General features: G+C 40.2%; 1 protein-coding gene and 1 long non-coding RNA gene across 6 annotated transcripts in view; one reads left to right on the top strand and one right to left on the bottom strand.

The window, feature by feature from the left end:
• Positions 1 to 16,048, bottom strand: part of PDE7B (phosphodiesterase 7B) — a 367,556-nt gene that overhangs the window by 83,392 nt on the left and 268,116 nt on the right. For all 5 annotated transcript variants that reach the window (XM_043457265.1, XM_043457268.1, XM_043457267.1 and 2 more), the window contains one exon: positions 5,741 to 5,824. In XM_043457265.1, coding sequence (XP_043313200.1) covers positions 5,741 to 5,824 — 84 coding nt within the window. The remainder of the gene's footprint in view (positions 1 to 5,740; positions 5,825 to 16,048) is intronic.
• Positions 1 to 16,048, top strand: part of LOC122434103 — a 69,099-nt gene that overhangs the window by 3,691 nt on the left and 49,360 nt on the right. The window lies entirely within an intron of this gene.

The following is a 16,048-nucleotide window of genomic DNA, read 5'->3' as shown; positions in this document are numbered from 1 at the left end:
GTATGTATGTATAGAGATCTCCCACAAGAACCTTCTGAATAGCACAGGGAACTATACTCTATATTTTGTAATAACCTCTAAGGGTAGAGAAGCCAAAGGAAAAATACATCTGCAGCTGAGTTGCTGGGCTGTGCCCCTGAAACTAACACATTGTAAATCAACTCTGCTGTGCCGTGGCTGAGTCGCTCAGCTGGGTCTCACTCTCTGCGACCCCATGGACTGCAGCCCGCCAGGCTCCTCTGTCCGTGGGATTCTCCAGGCAAGAACACTGGAGTGGGTTGCCCTGCTCTCCTCCAGGCGATCTTCCCAACCCAGGAATCGAACCCAGGAATCTGCATTGCAGGCAGATTCACGTTAAAAAAAAATGGGAAAAAACTTATCTTTCAGAAGTTTACTAAAAGGCTGTCACCATCTGCTAGGAATTCTCTCTTAGAAAATGGAATTTATAATCAAATTGACCCCCCCCCCACCGTCTTTTAGATGGGGATATCATTTAGCACCAGATTTGTAACATGCAGGGTGGCTTTTGGTTGATGGTCCTTATGTGAATGTATTTTATATTTCTGCAGGGTGTAATATGTTTAGATGGAAGATTCTGATAAAGCATGTGGGTCTCTCACTTATAAAGGTTAATATAAACATGTTTGCAAATATTCTATTTTGGAAATTATAATCAAAGGAAAATATTTTGGTAGCTCTACGAAAATTACCTCATGCTTCTACAGCTAAAATTGCCCTGAGTGGAGAGGCAGGTCAGGAGGAATAGAACTTTAAATATCAAGATTAACAAACTAACTGATAAGAAAAGCCAATTAGCCAATTAACCTACTACTGCACCGCCTCAGGGCTGGTCTGGAGCTCCAGGTACTCTGGCGACTGATAGCTAGTGTCCTAAAACCTCCAGCTGACGCTCCTTCTTCCCCTCCAGCTCCATAGTCACCGGCTTTCTATAGTCATAGTCATCTTTGCTTTCTATGTCACTTCCTTCGCTGAGCCCACATGGAAATCACATCATGTTGCTCTGAAATGGTTGCCACGGGAACATCTCCCCCTAGTTATTATCTACTCAGGCTCCTGATTATATTAAGTCAGGAGACAGAGATGCAACAGGGGTCGCAGCAGCCACCTGCTCTGCATAAAACTGTAATTGCTTCTGCTACGTTCACCTCTGTGGCCACCTGTCTCTCTGAACGCTCTTCTCTACATTCTCTCCTCTCTTGTTTTCCCCCAAACAAAGTCAGTAAATGAAATTAGTATGTCGGAAATCAGCCTGAGGATAATGTGAGAAATTACATTCCTTTCCCTCCTGCTTCCTTTCAGTCCTCTGTTTCAGAGCCACAAGTGGAATAAAAATCATTGTCACCCTTTTTCTCATTCCATTCTGTCCCTCCATACTTAGATGTTAAAGGAGTCTTTTTAAAAGCCTATGATTCCCGATTCGCACACAATGGTGCTGAAACCAGTTTCCTGCTACTGATCCAGAGAAGCTTCTGGAAATTCATACAGATGCCTCTTTTCTAGATGGTATAAAATATAAACAGGAAACGAAATTGGCTATTAACAAGTAATTTTATCTCACATGTCTATTGATCTGGGTGAATTTCTTTTATGAGGAGGATTTTCTGATCTTCATTCTCAGTTTGCAGGTAACATAGGAGGGGTGTTGGCTTGGAGTTCTCTTTTTGTGGGAAAAACCGTATAATCCATTGGCATTGTAATTTATTGTCCAAGTCTGGATATTATGATATTTGAAAGGTAGCATTATTAATAAGTATGCCTAGACAACAGGTACAAATTAGGGCTATTGCAGGCAAAGCAGGGTATATATTGTCACCTTATACATGGATGACAGGTACATGGTTACCATAGTTCTCTGCCCTCAAAGAATATGGGGAAAGGAGCACCTCTTGAAGAAGAACATTTGCGCATGTAGAAATTATAATTGTGGAGTTTAAAATCTGGATCAGCAAGAGAGTTTCACTTTGGCTTATCCTCCTACTGCATGTAAATTTGGTTAATTCTTAAAGTCATGGCACTGGGAATTGAAAAGAAGAAAATGTTGTTAACAAAGGAAAATAGACTGGATTGAATGTATCTATGGAGATATCATAAACTCCTTTACCTCAATTAAAAAATCTAACTTAAAGGTTGGTAACTTTTTTTTCTGTAAGGGGTCATATACTAAGTCTTTGGGACGTTGTGGATCACATGGTCTTTGTTAACCTGCTCTCCCATTGTAGGGTGAAAGCAACTGTAGACAACATGTAAGTGGATGGGCATGGCTGTATTCCAATAAAATCTTGTTGACAAAACAGGCAGGGTAGTGACACAGATTTGGTGCATTGGCTATTGTTTGCCCATCTCTGTTCTAGTTCTGTTTTAATACCTAGGAGCTGTGTTCTGATGGAAGGGCAGTTATTTTAGATAGGAGTTCTGATGTCTCCTGTCCTATTGTGACAGGTGGGGGTTGTGGCTAATGGGAGAAGTGCATGGATCTGACTACTTAGTGCATGCTTTTGCTTGTGCATGTTTCAGCCATTCAAGGCATAGCTGAGGTGGGTGGAAGAGGGTAAGCTGTCATGGACACGCTGGACAGGGAAGGGCAGCCGTGTGGTTCTCACGAAGTCTTGTAGGAGGAAGGCTGCAGGGATGCAGACGCAGGGAAGAGAGGTTATGGTGATACAGTTTTTCCTGTATTTTATTTTATTTTTTTAAAAGTTCTAGATGAGATTCTTGGGAGAGTTTACAGAACTGAAGGCACTTGAGGAAAATGGGTCTGTGCCTATTCTTAGAAAAATTGACTCAAAATTAAGGTAAATTACATTAAAAAATCACTTGAATTTGGTACTTATGGTGTAGAATTGGAATCGACAGGTAAGACAAAGTTTTTGGAGGAAGTCCCAAAATATTCTTAGGGGTTTATTTTACATTTTTTTATAAGGTTGTATTTAAAATGTTTCCCTTTAGGTGGAAAGCAGACACTAACAGCTCAGGCAAACCACAACATGGACAAGGATGAGATCAAAGAAAATTAAGTAGATTCTTTGCTATAAGGCAGTAGGGGATAGGACACATATATCTTATGTGACTCTGTATGACACAGATATCCACACATCTGCTGCTACTGAGTGACAAGCTGCTTCTGTTGTAGCCTAAGGAAACTGTGGAGAGTGACCACAGTCATGTCATTGGTTCTAGACAATGGAATGGGTAGTATCACAAATAAGAAAAAGTCTCAGAGGGTTTCAGCTCTATCTGAGCTCCTCAGTTAAATGAAGAGGATGATTGACATTTATAATTATTTAATATCTTTTTGAGGAGACCCTTCATTCAGTAAGTTGACAGGAGTTGCTAAAAGGTCAACAACTATCAAGAGAATATCATTTAGGATCTTGTAGTCTATGTAGGGATGAGGTTTTTTTGTATCTAGGAAAAAAATTGAGACAGCTTATGAAACGAAGTACAGCAAAGGCAAATTAATATTGCCTTAGCATATGTTACTGATAAAGAGACATGAGTGAAAGGGTTATCAGAGTGGCGTGCAGACAGAGGAGAAAGGGAATTATAAGATGGATGGCCAACACTGTCACTCAGTGGGTGGGAGGTCATGAGCAACAGGCAAGGTGAAATGGGGATGGAGGACAGAGAGCAACCTGGGTCAGGGAAAGGAGGCTAGGGTTGGGGCTAGGTGCCAGAAAGTTCCTGGAGGATCTGCAGCAGAGGGATGACAGGAAAGCACCGGGTTACAGATGATCTATTATATTGTGAATAATATAACAATGAAATATTATCTACATTAACTTTCTCTTGAAATATTTTCTACATTCCAATTTTTTTCAGCTTAAAAAGTAAAACAATATATTGAAAAATCCAAGTGTTACAGAAGCCTAAGATGTAGACAGTTAAATATTCCATAGTTCCACCTGCAAAGATAACCATTCTTAGCAGTTGAGGTTGCTCATTAATACTAGGATAAATAAATTTTAAAAAAGAGTTTATCATTTGGAACCTTGGAATTATAGGGGGAAATGTCTCCTATTTTCCTAATTTGTTCATGCTGTATATTAGAACCCATGACATAACATCTCATTTACTATTGAAAAGAGGTTTTTTGGTTATTTTCTGCCTCTAACCTTCAGAATGTGGTGCTGTTGAGGGTCCTGGTCTACATGGGACAGTAAATTAGGCCCTTGCTCATCCCCATACTCCTTGGTGAAGCCATATGGCTGGGACCTGGAAACCCATAGAGGTTAGAGGCTGTCTCAAGGGGTAACTTCCATGGGTAGCTGGAACAACGCATTCAGGGTTATAAGGAGGGGTTAAGAGACACTGTCGGCTTCCCTGGTGGCTGAGCAGTAAAGAATCTGCCTGCCAAAGCAGAAGATGTGAGTTTGATCCCTGGGTCAGGAAGATCCCTTGGAGGAGGAAATGGCAACCCACTCCAGTATTCTTGGCTGGGAAATCCCATGAGCAGAGGAGCCTGCATACTACAGTCCACAGGGTTGCAAAGAGTCAGACACAACAGTGACTAAACAACAACAAAAGCAATAAGAGACACTGTTGGAGCTCCTCACAGGCTGTGACCAAAACTGCATTAGTCTAGTGACTCAGATTCTAGCCTCTAAAATGCAATTTTGGGGGAATGGGTGAGGGGGGTTGTCTCTAGTATGAAAAGAGTTACTCCAAATCTCTGTCTCTGAAAGAACTGCAAAGACAGATATTGCACACTGATATGGGAGGTGAATAAGCCAGGAGAAATACACTCATGTCCATCCTTCATTGATCTTGGGAGGATCTAAGGATCAGAAATAGCAAGTTCCAGTTTCTTCTAGTAATTTTCAGGGGTCAAGATAAATCAAATTACATCTTGAGTTAAACTTGTTTATGCCAAAGAAAAGTAATACTTTGTGGGTACAACCCAGCACTTTGAAATTTATGGATGGGAAGTGATATGAGAACCAAATACTGAAAACCTTGGAGTAAGTTGTGAAATATACTCATTTTTCTTCATTCCCTACCCCCAAGTCCCAAGTGAAGGATGATGGTAATAAAAGACATGAAACCTGGAATGGTGACTGTTACTGGTTTGGGTTTCCAGAGGAACCTGAGTTTAAGAGAATTATGAACCAGAGGTTGAGCAAATCTCCAAAAGAGGAATAAAATAGAAAGTGGGACGGTAGCAATAAATGAACTTCTTAAGTAGTCATAATGGCGGAAGCAGCAGCAAGTAGAGACTGAAATGACTTTGCCATGGTGAAGAGTTCTACCAGGAGTGCAAGAACAGACCTCAGAGACTTAGATTAGATAAAGAAGGGAAATAAGATAATGTATGGTTACTAAGGGCAGTGGTAGAATAGGTTTCCTTGTGGAGTTTTAAAAATAAAATAGAATCTCATCTGGTCTAGTCCTGGCTGAAGGTGGAGAGAAAGTCCTGGATAGTGGAGGGAATCGTTTCCTTGTATAGGGCTTCACAGTTTGGAAGATTTACATTTTTCAAGCTGACATGACTTCATTGGACACCCCACTGCCGCCCAAGCTCTGAGAGGTAGGGCTGGGCTGAATGACTTCACTACGAAGGAAATCTAAAGACCAAGGGTTAATTTGCAATTGGGAGGGGAGACACAGAGGAAGGAAGGCAGACCTCCGAGGGTTTTGAAGTTCAGAGGGAAGTGAGAATTTTATTTTATTTTATTTTTTAAAGGAAACGTTTGTTCCTTTCCAGGTACACTTGATTACTCACTGTTAAGGAGGCGGAAGTCGATGAATGGGTAGGAGCCGCGGCGTTCAGCAGGAACCCCCGTCTGACCCCTCAGTCGTACATCTCCTAGAAAACAAAATCCAAACAAACGTTTGAAAACGTTGCCAAGTGTATTCACTTTTCCTCTGTAAATTCTCTTACCCACTTATGTCACTGGAACCAACACCAAATATCAGGAGAAAAACGATTCCATTCACTTTAAGAGAGTGCTATGGGATATTTAATGAATGCTGAGCGTAATGGACTTGGCAATATTCTAACCAGTGAAGCAGCATGCCTTTATATCTGTCTGGAAGATAGGTCTGTGAACATTTTGGTAATTTACAAAGTTCCCGTAGTTTTTTTTATTCTTCCTATTGCCATAAAGATGAAGCATCTTAATCTGGAGGACAAATAGCATGCTGGGATTAGAGCTTTTATTCGAATTGGAAGTTTTAATTACCCACAGTTCTGTTTCTCTTGGTCCAGCACAGGTGTTTGTTTTTCCTCTGACTGGCATCCACCTTCTTTGCTTCTCAGGTTGTATCATTTGACCTGCCTTAGAATCTGCCAGGGCCCATCTAGCTCCTAGTACTTTAGACACTCAGTGTGTAAAGTTTCGAGTGTTAAATTGCTTCAGTAGCATCCGACTCTTTGCGACTGCCTGGACTGCAGCCCACCAAGCTTCTTTGTCCATGGGATTCTCCATGCAGGAATACTGGAATGGGTTGCCCTGCCCTCCGCCAGGGGATCTTCCTGACCCAGGGATTGAACCCATGTCTCTTATGTCTCCTGCATTGGCAGACAGGTCCTTTACCCCTAGCGCCACCTTCGCGGGTGCTAAAAGTTTCTAGTACTTATTCACTTGTTGTTGTTCAGTCACTAAGTCGTGTCTGACTCTTTGTGACTCCAAGGACTGTAGCCCACCAGGCTCCTCTGTCCTTCACTCTCTCTCAGACTTTCTCGAATTCATGTCCATTGAGTCAGTGATGCTATCTAACCATCTCATCCTCTGTCGTCCCCTTCTCCTCCTGCCTTCAGTCTTTCCCAGCATCAGGGTCTTTTCCAGTGAGTCAACTCTTCACATCACGTGGCCAAAGTATTGGAGCTTCAGCTTCAGCAACATTAGAACAAGGTAGACCTTGGATAAACTTAGCTCAGACACTTGCTACTTGTGTGATATTGGAAACTTTATTTCTCTGAGCCTCAGTTGCCTCACTTCAAGGTGCATTGGTTGGAGAATCTAAAATTATACTTGCTGCCTGCAAATAAATGCTGGTTTTACTTCCTTCTACACACCTGCAAAGCTGGGATCATATTTTGTGTTCTGCATTTCTCCATAGTGCTTTGTGTGTTGTCTGGTATTTAGCTGACTCTAAGTGAATGTCTTCTATTGACTAGAATAGATATAAAGACCAAATCTACCAATTAGTACGTATAACATGAACTCAGAGGAGAGGTAAAAACACATGAGACCCAATATATTTCTGAAAGATTTGAACTGGGGAAGGTTTCAGTTCCAGGAGTAATGGGTCCACTTCCATAAACCACTCTTTCCCAGACATGAGGTGGCACCAGGGCCTCCACCTATGAGTGGAGAAGAGGAACAGTCTTCTCTCCTTAACTCCTGGAGTTTACCAGGGCCTGGGTGAGATCTCCATCAGTTATAATTCATGTGACTGACTGTTTAAAATATTCCTCACAGATGGGCCTTGTATATACATGGGCTTATGAATTGCAAGCTGTGAGCCCTTGGGCAATTCTTGCTTTGAATTTTATATTTATGCTTTACTTAATGGTTTGTATAATCTGATGTTGTAGTGCCATATTGATATTAAAGAATGTTACAATTTACAGAATACAGAAAAGTGGGAGGAGGAGGGAAAGGATGGAAAAGTACATTTCAAAATATGAATATAATGAATATAATCTGGCATTAAACAAGAGAATGCTAGCATCTGATAAGTTCATTGGGGTGGATGGTCAATAGTTATAGGAAAGCCACTGGCAAAACATGAAGAGTTTTTCTCTCCTTGGGTTGTCTTCAACATCTTTATGTTTATAACTCTCTAAAGAGTTTACAAAACACTTTCATAGACATTATAGTGCATTTATTTTCTTGTTTCTCTCTTTGGATCTTCACAATAGCCTTGTAAGGAGAACCACTATTATTCCTCTTACTTCATAGGTGAGAAAACAAAGGCTCAGAAAAGAGGGTGAAGGACTGCTATTTCACCCTACTGGTCTCAGCTCAGGTCTCAGGCCCCTTAAAGGCATTTAGTAGACTGAATTTATTTATTTTTAAACTTCATTATTCTTTATTGAAATATTGTTGTTTTACAATATCATACTAGTTTCAGGTGTATAGTATAGTGATTCAGTGTTTTTAATAGATTATATTCTTTCAAATGTTGTTATAGGATGATGGCAATAATTCCCAGTGCTATACAATATATCCTTGTTCCTTCTCTATTTTATACATAGCACTTTGTTTCTCTTAATCACATACCCATATCTTGCCCCCTCCTCTTCTTATTCCTCTCTGGTAACCACTAATTTGTTTTTTGTGTCTGTGAGTCTTTCTTTTGCTATATATATTCATTTGTTAATTTTTAGATTCCACACATAAGTCATATCAAATGTTTTTGTGGTTTTCTGTTTGACTAATTTCACTGAGCATAATATTCTCTAGGTCCATCCACGTTGTTGCAGTGGCAGAATTTCATTCTTTTTTATGACTGAGTAATGTTTCACTGTGTATATATACTGTATCTTCTTTATCCATTTGTCTATTGACTTTGACTGCCTGAATTTATGGTGCTTTAAGCTTACAATTAGCAGGGTTAGTCCTTAAATCTAGGTTGTTCAGCTTCATAGGCAAAGATCTCTCCTCGATACCATTGATTTTTAGCCCTATGAAGTGTACACACCTGGTTTCTAAAGTTAAAAAAGTCATAGACCCCCATGTTAAAATGATACAACAAATTCAGCACTGCATTTAAATGAATTTATATTTTATGAGCGACAGTAAGAGACACACACTTGAAAACCTATGCAGAAGTGAGACTGTCTTCATTTGGTGGAAAGCTGGCTGGGCTTGTGGATTTGTTTACCTACTATGTCATCCTTTTGGGCTTTTCCTATGGGTTTCAGGCTCATTATTCGGAATTCACTTCTTCACTAGTATTTTCTTCTCAGTTTTACCAAACAGTTCTTCCTAGTTTTGTAGTTCTGATGTTATTATTTTCCCAGAAAATTTCTAATATCAGTATGGGTTTTAAAGCCTCTGCCAGAGTTTATTCCATTTGTCCATCTGAAAGTCTAAGGCAGAGATGACCCATTATTCTGTAAGACTTTAGATTTAGAGAAACTGTGAGGAGACAGCACCAGGTGGCAGAGTGTGTAAAAAGGGGATGATAAGCTAGGATCAGGAAACTCCTGTTACCGAGAGGATTAGCATTTTGCCATTTTGGGTGACCTTGGGCTAATCAATAACCACTTCGAGGTCCAATTTTTTAATATTTAAATTTGTATTATGTAGCATTTTTCCACACCTCACAGGACTTTTGTGAGGAAATTATCAAGTGCCTGAAAAATAGCATGTTAACGTTATTGAATAACGATAATAGTTAACGCTATTGAATACTTATGCTGTGCTGAGCATTTTACATGCATTGTCTCATATTACCTACCCAACAACTCATCGAAGAAGCTATTAATATTATTATTATACCATTCACCAATGAGGAAACTGAGGCCAAATTTGATATTTTGTCTGTGCTCAGAGCTAGTGAGTGGAGAGTTTGTGCTTAAACTCAGAACTGGCTCCAAACCCCATGTTCTTAATCAACCATCCTTCTATAGTATCAGGATAAAAAACTTATATAAAGAGTTAAGCATTAACTTCTTATTGCATAATGTATGTTCTGATTGTTTTTGCCCATAAACCAAGTATATATTCATCATGATCCCTGGAAACTAAATACCAGGGAATCCAGCCCCTTGATGAATTTGAGATTCAATCAGATAGATGTTTATTCAAACAGCACTTCAGTGGAAATGGACTGTATGAATAAGACAACCAAATCCTGCTCTGGATCAACAACACATCTATTATTTTAAAGTAAGAAATGGAAGGCAATTATTAAAAATATTATTCAGCAGAACTCAGATGACCTGGCAACTAATTTACTCAAGCTCTTTGGCCTGGAGAATTCCACGGACTGTATAGTCCATGAAGTCGCAGAGTCAGACATGACTGAGCCACTTTTATATTCTTTCTTTCTTTCTTAAGATAATTTTTTTTATGATGCAATACCACTTCTGAGAAAAAAAGACAAATAACAGTGAAACACGTTGATAGCAAAGATACCCAAACAAATCAACAGCAACAACAAGAAGCTACAGAACACATACTTGAAAGATTCTGTTAAATGGTTATTCTGGCTGTAACTACAATTACAACCTGGGAAGCAGATACTCATAAACCTAACGGCTATTAGGTGTAATAGATCATTGCTTTAAAATAAGGATATCCTGCAACTTTACTATATTCATTGATTAGCTCTAGTAATTTTCTGGAAGAGTGTTTAGGGTTTTCTATGTAGAGGATCATGTCATCTGCAAACAGTGAGAGTTTCACTTCTTCTTTTCCTATCTGGATTCCTTTTACTTCTTTTTCTGCTCTGCAATGTTCATCGCAGCACTGTTTATAATAGCCAGGACATGGAAGCAACCTAGATGCCCATCAGCAGACGAATGGATAAGGAAGCTGTGGTACATATACACCATGGAATATTACTCAGCCATTAAAAAGAATTCATTTGAATCAGTCCTAATGAGATGGATGAAACTGGAGCCCATTATACAGAGTGAAGTAAGCCAGAAAGATAAAGAACATTACAGCATACTAACACATATATATGGAATTTAGAAAGATGGTAATGATAACCCTATATGCAAAACAGAAAAAGAGACACAGAAGTACAGAACAGACTTTTGAACTCTGTGGGAGAAGGTGAGGGTGGGATGTTTCGAAAGAACAGCATGTATATTATCTACGGTGAAACAGATCACCAGCCCAGGTGGGATGCATGAGACAAGTGCTCGGGCCTATGTATGACAAAACCCACTGAAATGTTGTGAAGTAATTAGCCTCCAACTAATAAAAAATAAATAAATAAATAAAATAAAATAAAATAAGGATAAAATCCTGTTAAAAATACTAAGAGTCAGGATGACTGTAAGTTGGCTAACAATGCATTTCAGGAATTTTCCAACATGAAAAGTTAAATACAAACCAAAGAGGTATCTTGAGGGTTTTATTGAAGCAAAGCTTGAATGGGGTAAAATGAATGTTCTCAGTATAATTTCTTATATAGAAAGGTCTTGCTCCTTCTCCTGCTTTCAGGAGCCCCTTCTGATATTAAATTGCTTCAATATGTTCTTGGGAAGAGAGAAATGATTCAGTGACAATGGTCCCTGGAGGAGCAGAGGCCACTGGTCGGAGGAACAGGTCGAGTGGTGTCCTGCTGCATTGCTTTTACTGGTCCATAGTCTCAAGCAATTATCTATTTACCTAAGGCCTTATATCCAAGCTAAACAATTATTTTAACTATTCATGAGACTCTTGTTTAACTGAAGCAACTTTTTTTTTTCTTTTGGCAAACGAAAGGTGCTGTGGAAGCAGTGGAGGAAGCGTTGACAGCTCGGAGTCGTGTCCTCGGTCTGTTCTTATTGTGTTCCAAAATGAAACAAACAGCAGGGGAATTCTTATTTTGAAAGGGCTGCTTCTCTTTTGCCCCTTCAGGCTGAAAACATAACATGTCGTCCTCGGGTATTTAAAGCTGCCAACATGGGCAAGGAGCTGAGACAGCTACTTACCCTCCCAGGGGACGTGGTTCCGGGATGGACCTCTTGCCCACTTGGCTTCCCAGGCTGTCTCTGTTTAATAAAAGCTTGGGAGGGAGCAGACATTATGTGGCCTCTTATGTAACTGGGAAAGAGGGTGGAGACTCTGACAGCGATGACAACTTACAGTGGCTGAAACACGGGCCACATGACGAGAACCAGACTCCGGCCCCAGTCTTGGTGTCAAGGTCATCTCAGGGTGGGGAAAACAGGTAGGAAAGTCACAGCGCAGTAGCTACTGTGCTCTTATTGCATCTAAGATGAATGAAAAAGATAATGAGCCTGGCTGCAGGAACCCAGGACAGATGTTTATAGGGCATCGCAATGAACGAGGAAGATGAGATGGTGGTAGGGTCCGAAAGATGCTCTTGAGCAGCCCAAACACAGCAGGAGAGAAGATGCGCTCATGCAAGGTATTCCTCTGAACTTCCTTAGATATTTCTAACTCATGTCACTGCTGCCCACTTGCCAAACAAAGGCAGAGAGAACCCAGATCCACGAATCTCACACCAGCACTTCAACAGGCTGCACCGCCTCAGCCCTGGTGACTACTCTCAATTAGCAAAGTGAATTATTGCTCCTAAGACATCGATTTAGCCAAACAGAGGAGAAAGGTTGTGCAATTTAATCACTCCACAGATTGATGGGATGCGACAGGCAGCCAGTGTAAAGTCAGGCAGAGAGGACTGTTCTGAGGACTGTGGGCTCACGGGAGATCCAAGGTGGCTGATGAGACCCAAGATTCCCTCCCAGAGGTTTTATCTTCTGCTTCACTTTCTTGAGTGAGGCTGTCTGTTGCTCAGAACCTGTCCAGTGATCTGTTGCACTAATTGTGCATTTCTGGGCTACTGCTGAGGGAGCTTTGTGTGTAGGAAAGAGAGGGACCAGGAGTTAGTTGTCCAGAAACCACGCTTTTGGCACAAGGAACAATATAAAGTTTTCTTTGCGTGTGAAAAAAAAGTTATTTCTCTCTTCTCTTCTAAGAAACTTCGAACTTCATGTCAAAATCAGACAAAGGGGAATTTCACCAAGTTAGAGTCAATATTCTATTGCCTAACTGTATTACCCTGCAACTTTAGTTTAGAATTATTAAATATTTTGTGACAAATGAACATTTTGGGGCTTAAATGGTGTGAAAATGAATATACAAATAGCAGTGTTTTTATGTTCTAGCATGGGTATGGTATGTTTTAACTCAGACTAGTATTTTTCAGCTTCATGGTTTTACAGAGGGAAAATGAGGGGAAAAGTTACAATCTCTAGGAATACAGGAGACTAATACAAAGGGATATTGAACAAGAAGCAGCAGGAATGCCTTAAGAGAATTCCAAGAAGCTGCTAAAAAAAAAAAGCCTGAAAAGAACACAAAAAGCATGTATTCTCTCAAAGATTGAAAAGAAGGGGAATAATCTGAGGAATCATTTTAGGGAATCCATGATCTGGATCTGCCTTAAGTAATGAAAACACTAGTGCAAGCATGCACATTATTCACTTATTTCTGGGATCATGCTCTTTATCTTCAGAATGTCACCAAAGTAAATTTTGTTGCTTTTTAATAAATGTATAACATACGCTCACAATGCCTGATACATCACAGGCTCTCAAAAAACCCTAGTAACTATTATCATCATTTTGTTACTGTTCTGAGATTCCTGTGTCCTCCCCCATAATAGCAGGTATTATTTAGGAGAATTGTAAAGTCAGGAACTGTTTTAAGGACGGTACATGTAGGAACTGGTTTAGTCCTCATAACATCCGCCTGAGGCAGGTGTGTGTAACATCCCCATTGTGCCAAGGAATACAGAGTTTGTAAGTCAACTGAATTGGGATCAGAAGCCATTTGGCCTCAGAAGTCCTTGCTCTCTAACCCACCACTGTGCAGAGGCAGTGTCTCCAACCCCCACAACAACGACCAGTCGGTTCATTGATGATGTTATTCATGGCTTCCTTGATCCTTCCGGGTGTGTTTCTCCTCTCTCTGCTGGGCAGGTCAGGGTTAATGGAAGTTAGTACCAAGGCTGTGTCCTGAATGAAAGCTGAATCCTGATGCTTCATGCCAGTAGTACAAGCCCAGGACAAACAGTGGGGCCTCAGAGTTTAACATGAGATGCATGAGTCCCCAGTGATGCAGGTTAGACCACACGGAGTCTAGATGCCACCGGAGAGCCAGGTATCTTGTAGGGTGGTAGAACTTTCGGTTCAGTGTTAGAACAAAGGGGCCAATTCTAGAGTAGGCTCTGAGAAGACCTTAGATTAATTCAGTTTATTTCAATAAATATGCATGTAAAACATTATACAGTGTTGGAAAATAGGTGGGGAGAAGGAAAACTAAAGGTAGAGAAGATGTTATGTTGGCTTTCAGATAATTAATAGTCTAATAGAAGAGATTCATAGAAACGAGTAAATATGTAAGCCAGAAGGAATCTAACTTTTAGCGAGACTGGGATATTTGGGTTTGGATCCCACTCTCAGAAGTGTCGTGAGGTTTTATGATTTTATATGGAGAAATAACTTGGATATCTCTGGGTCTAAAATGACTTCATAGTAATCCTGTAAAAATGTGTCAGTTAGTAGAACTGAAAGAGAATTAGTTGATGTCCAATTTGAAAATTTAATATAATTTTACATTTAAAAGAACTTCATATTTTAGAACAGTGATTGAAGCTGTGATTTAGACTTTCATACCAGGTCTTCAGTAAGCAAATTTCTGTGGGTACAGGCAAATAATTTAAATTAGAAACATTATTTTCAGGAACCTCCTGTCAATAGGAGGCGATGTCCTTCATATCTAATGTGTGTTAGCTTTCTGGAAAAAAAATTACAGCAGGAGAGGTTGGGGAAAAGGAAGAGGAGGAGGAGGAGAGAGAGGAGGCCTCAAAGAAAATGGACACAGGGAGGGACTGAATCCTGGGGCTGAGGGAGAAGAAGGTATCAAAGATGATTTGTAGATTTCTGTCTTGCATGACTGGATGGTTGGTTGTATCAATCACAGATAAAGGAAGTTCTCAAAGAGGAGTCATTCATGTCCTTCATTTGATAAATGATATTTATAAGATGTGATATTTTTGGCAGGTAATACAATGGTGAAGAACCTTGGGAAGAATCTTGGCCTTATGAAGTTTGCAATCTATTAGAGGGGACATTACAGAACAATTATGCATAAATGTAAAGTTGCAACTTTGGGTAGTGGAACAAAGAGGAGATATACTGATGTTAAGAGTAATGAACTTCCCTTTGTTAGGGAGGTTGTTATGAGCCTCCTTGAGGAGGTGACATTTGTTTGGAGATCTGAAGAATGAACAGTAGTTAATTTAAGGTGAACACATGTCCCGATTTGCTCTGGAGAATCTTGATTTAGGCCTGTGGTCTTGCCTGCTATATTCAGTAATATCGCCCCTTTCACATTCAAAAGTATCCTGATTAGCTCACACATTACATGATTGCCCTGAGTGCAGCAATCCAGGCAGACAGGCCTGTGGGTCTAAAAGTGTATTGCAGGAGGATGGCATATCTGAGCTCCTGTAACAAGGCCTAGCATATTCCAGAAATAACAAAGTGGATGTGGTGGGTCACAGGCAAAATGAGGTTGGAGAGGTGTCAGGGCTTTGCAGGACAGGTTGAGGAGTTTAACCTTATTCCAAGAGAATTAGGAAGTGAGAGGACAATTTTAAGGGGAAGATGATGTAATCAGATTTTCATGTTGAAAAAAAACAATTTTGGGTGAATAACAGAGACGGATTGGAAGGGGCAAGAACAACTAGTTAGGAGATCATCGTAGTAGTTCAGTTGAGGAGAATGGTGACTTGGAGTACAGTAGTGGTCCTGGAAGAGAAGTGAATAGATTTTAGAGTGTGTAGTAGGGAGAACTGCCTGGCAGGTCTGGGCGAGAGGGAAGTATTAAAGATAGTGCATAGATTTCTGGCTTTCGTACTGGATGATTCATGTGCTAACCACAGAAAAGGGGAATTTTAAAAGGACCAGATTTGGGAGAAGTTCATGTGATCAACTTTGGCTCCTCTGAGTTTAAGTATTCCTGGGATTTCAAAGCAAAACTGTCAAGTAGGCAGTATGGGTCTAGACCCACAGGGAATGTCTGGGATGGAGATATAAATTTATACATCAAATAAAACTATGGACATGTATACACATGTCCAGGAAATGAAGTGATGAGTGAATAAGGCTTGGCATGCAGGTTTAAGTAACCCTAACATTTAGTATCTTGCTGGAGGAGGGGTCTATAAAGGAGAAGAGAGAGCCGTAAAGGTGGGAAGAAATCCAGAAGCTCACTTTGTCTTGGAAGAGAGTAATTCAAGAGAGAGGGAATGGTTTTCAGAGAGATCTTGCTGAAGGTGTAAGTGAAATGATGGTTGAAAAAAGTCCATTGAATTTAGCTGAGTGACA

This window comes from Cervus canadensis, chromosome 33 (genome assembly GCF_019320065.1).
Source record: "Cervus canadensis isolate Bull #8, Minnesota chromosome 33, ASM1932006v1, whole genome shotgun sequence".
In the NCBI taxonomy this organism is placed as follows: Eukaryota; Metazoa; Chordata; class Mammalia; order Artiodactyla; family Cervidae; genus Cervus; species Cervus canadensis.
The sequence above is the reverse complement of the archived record's forward strand: the minus strand, read 5'-3'. Positions and strand labels throughout refer to the sequence as shown.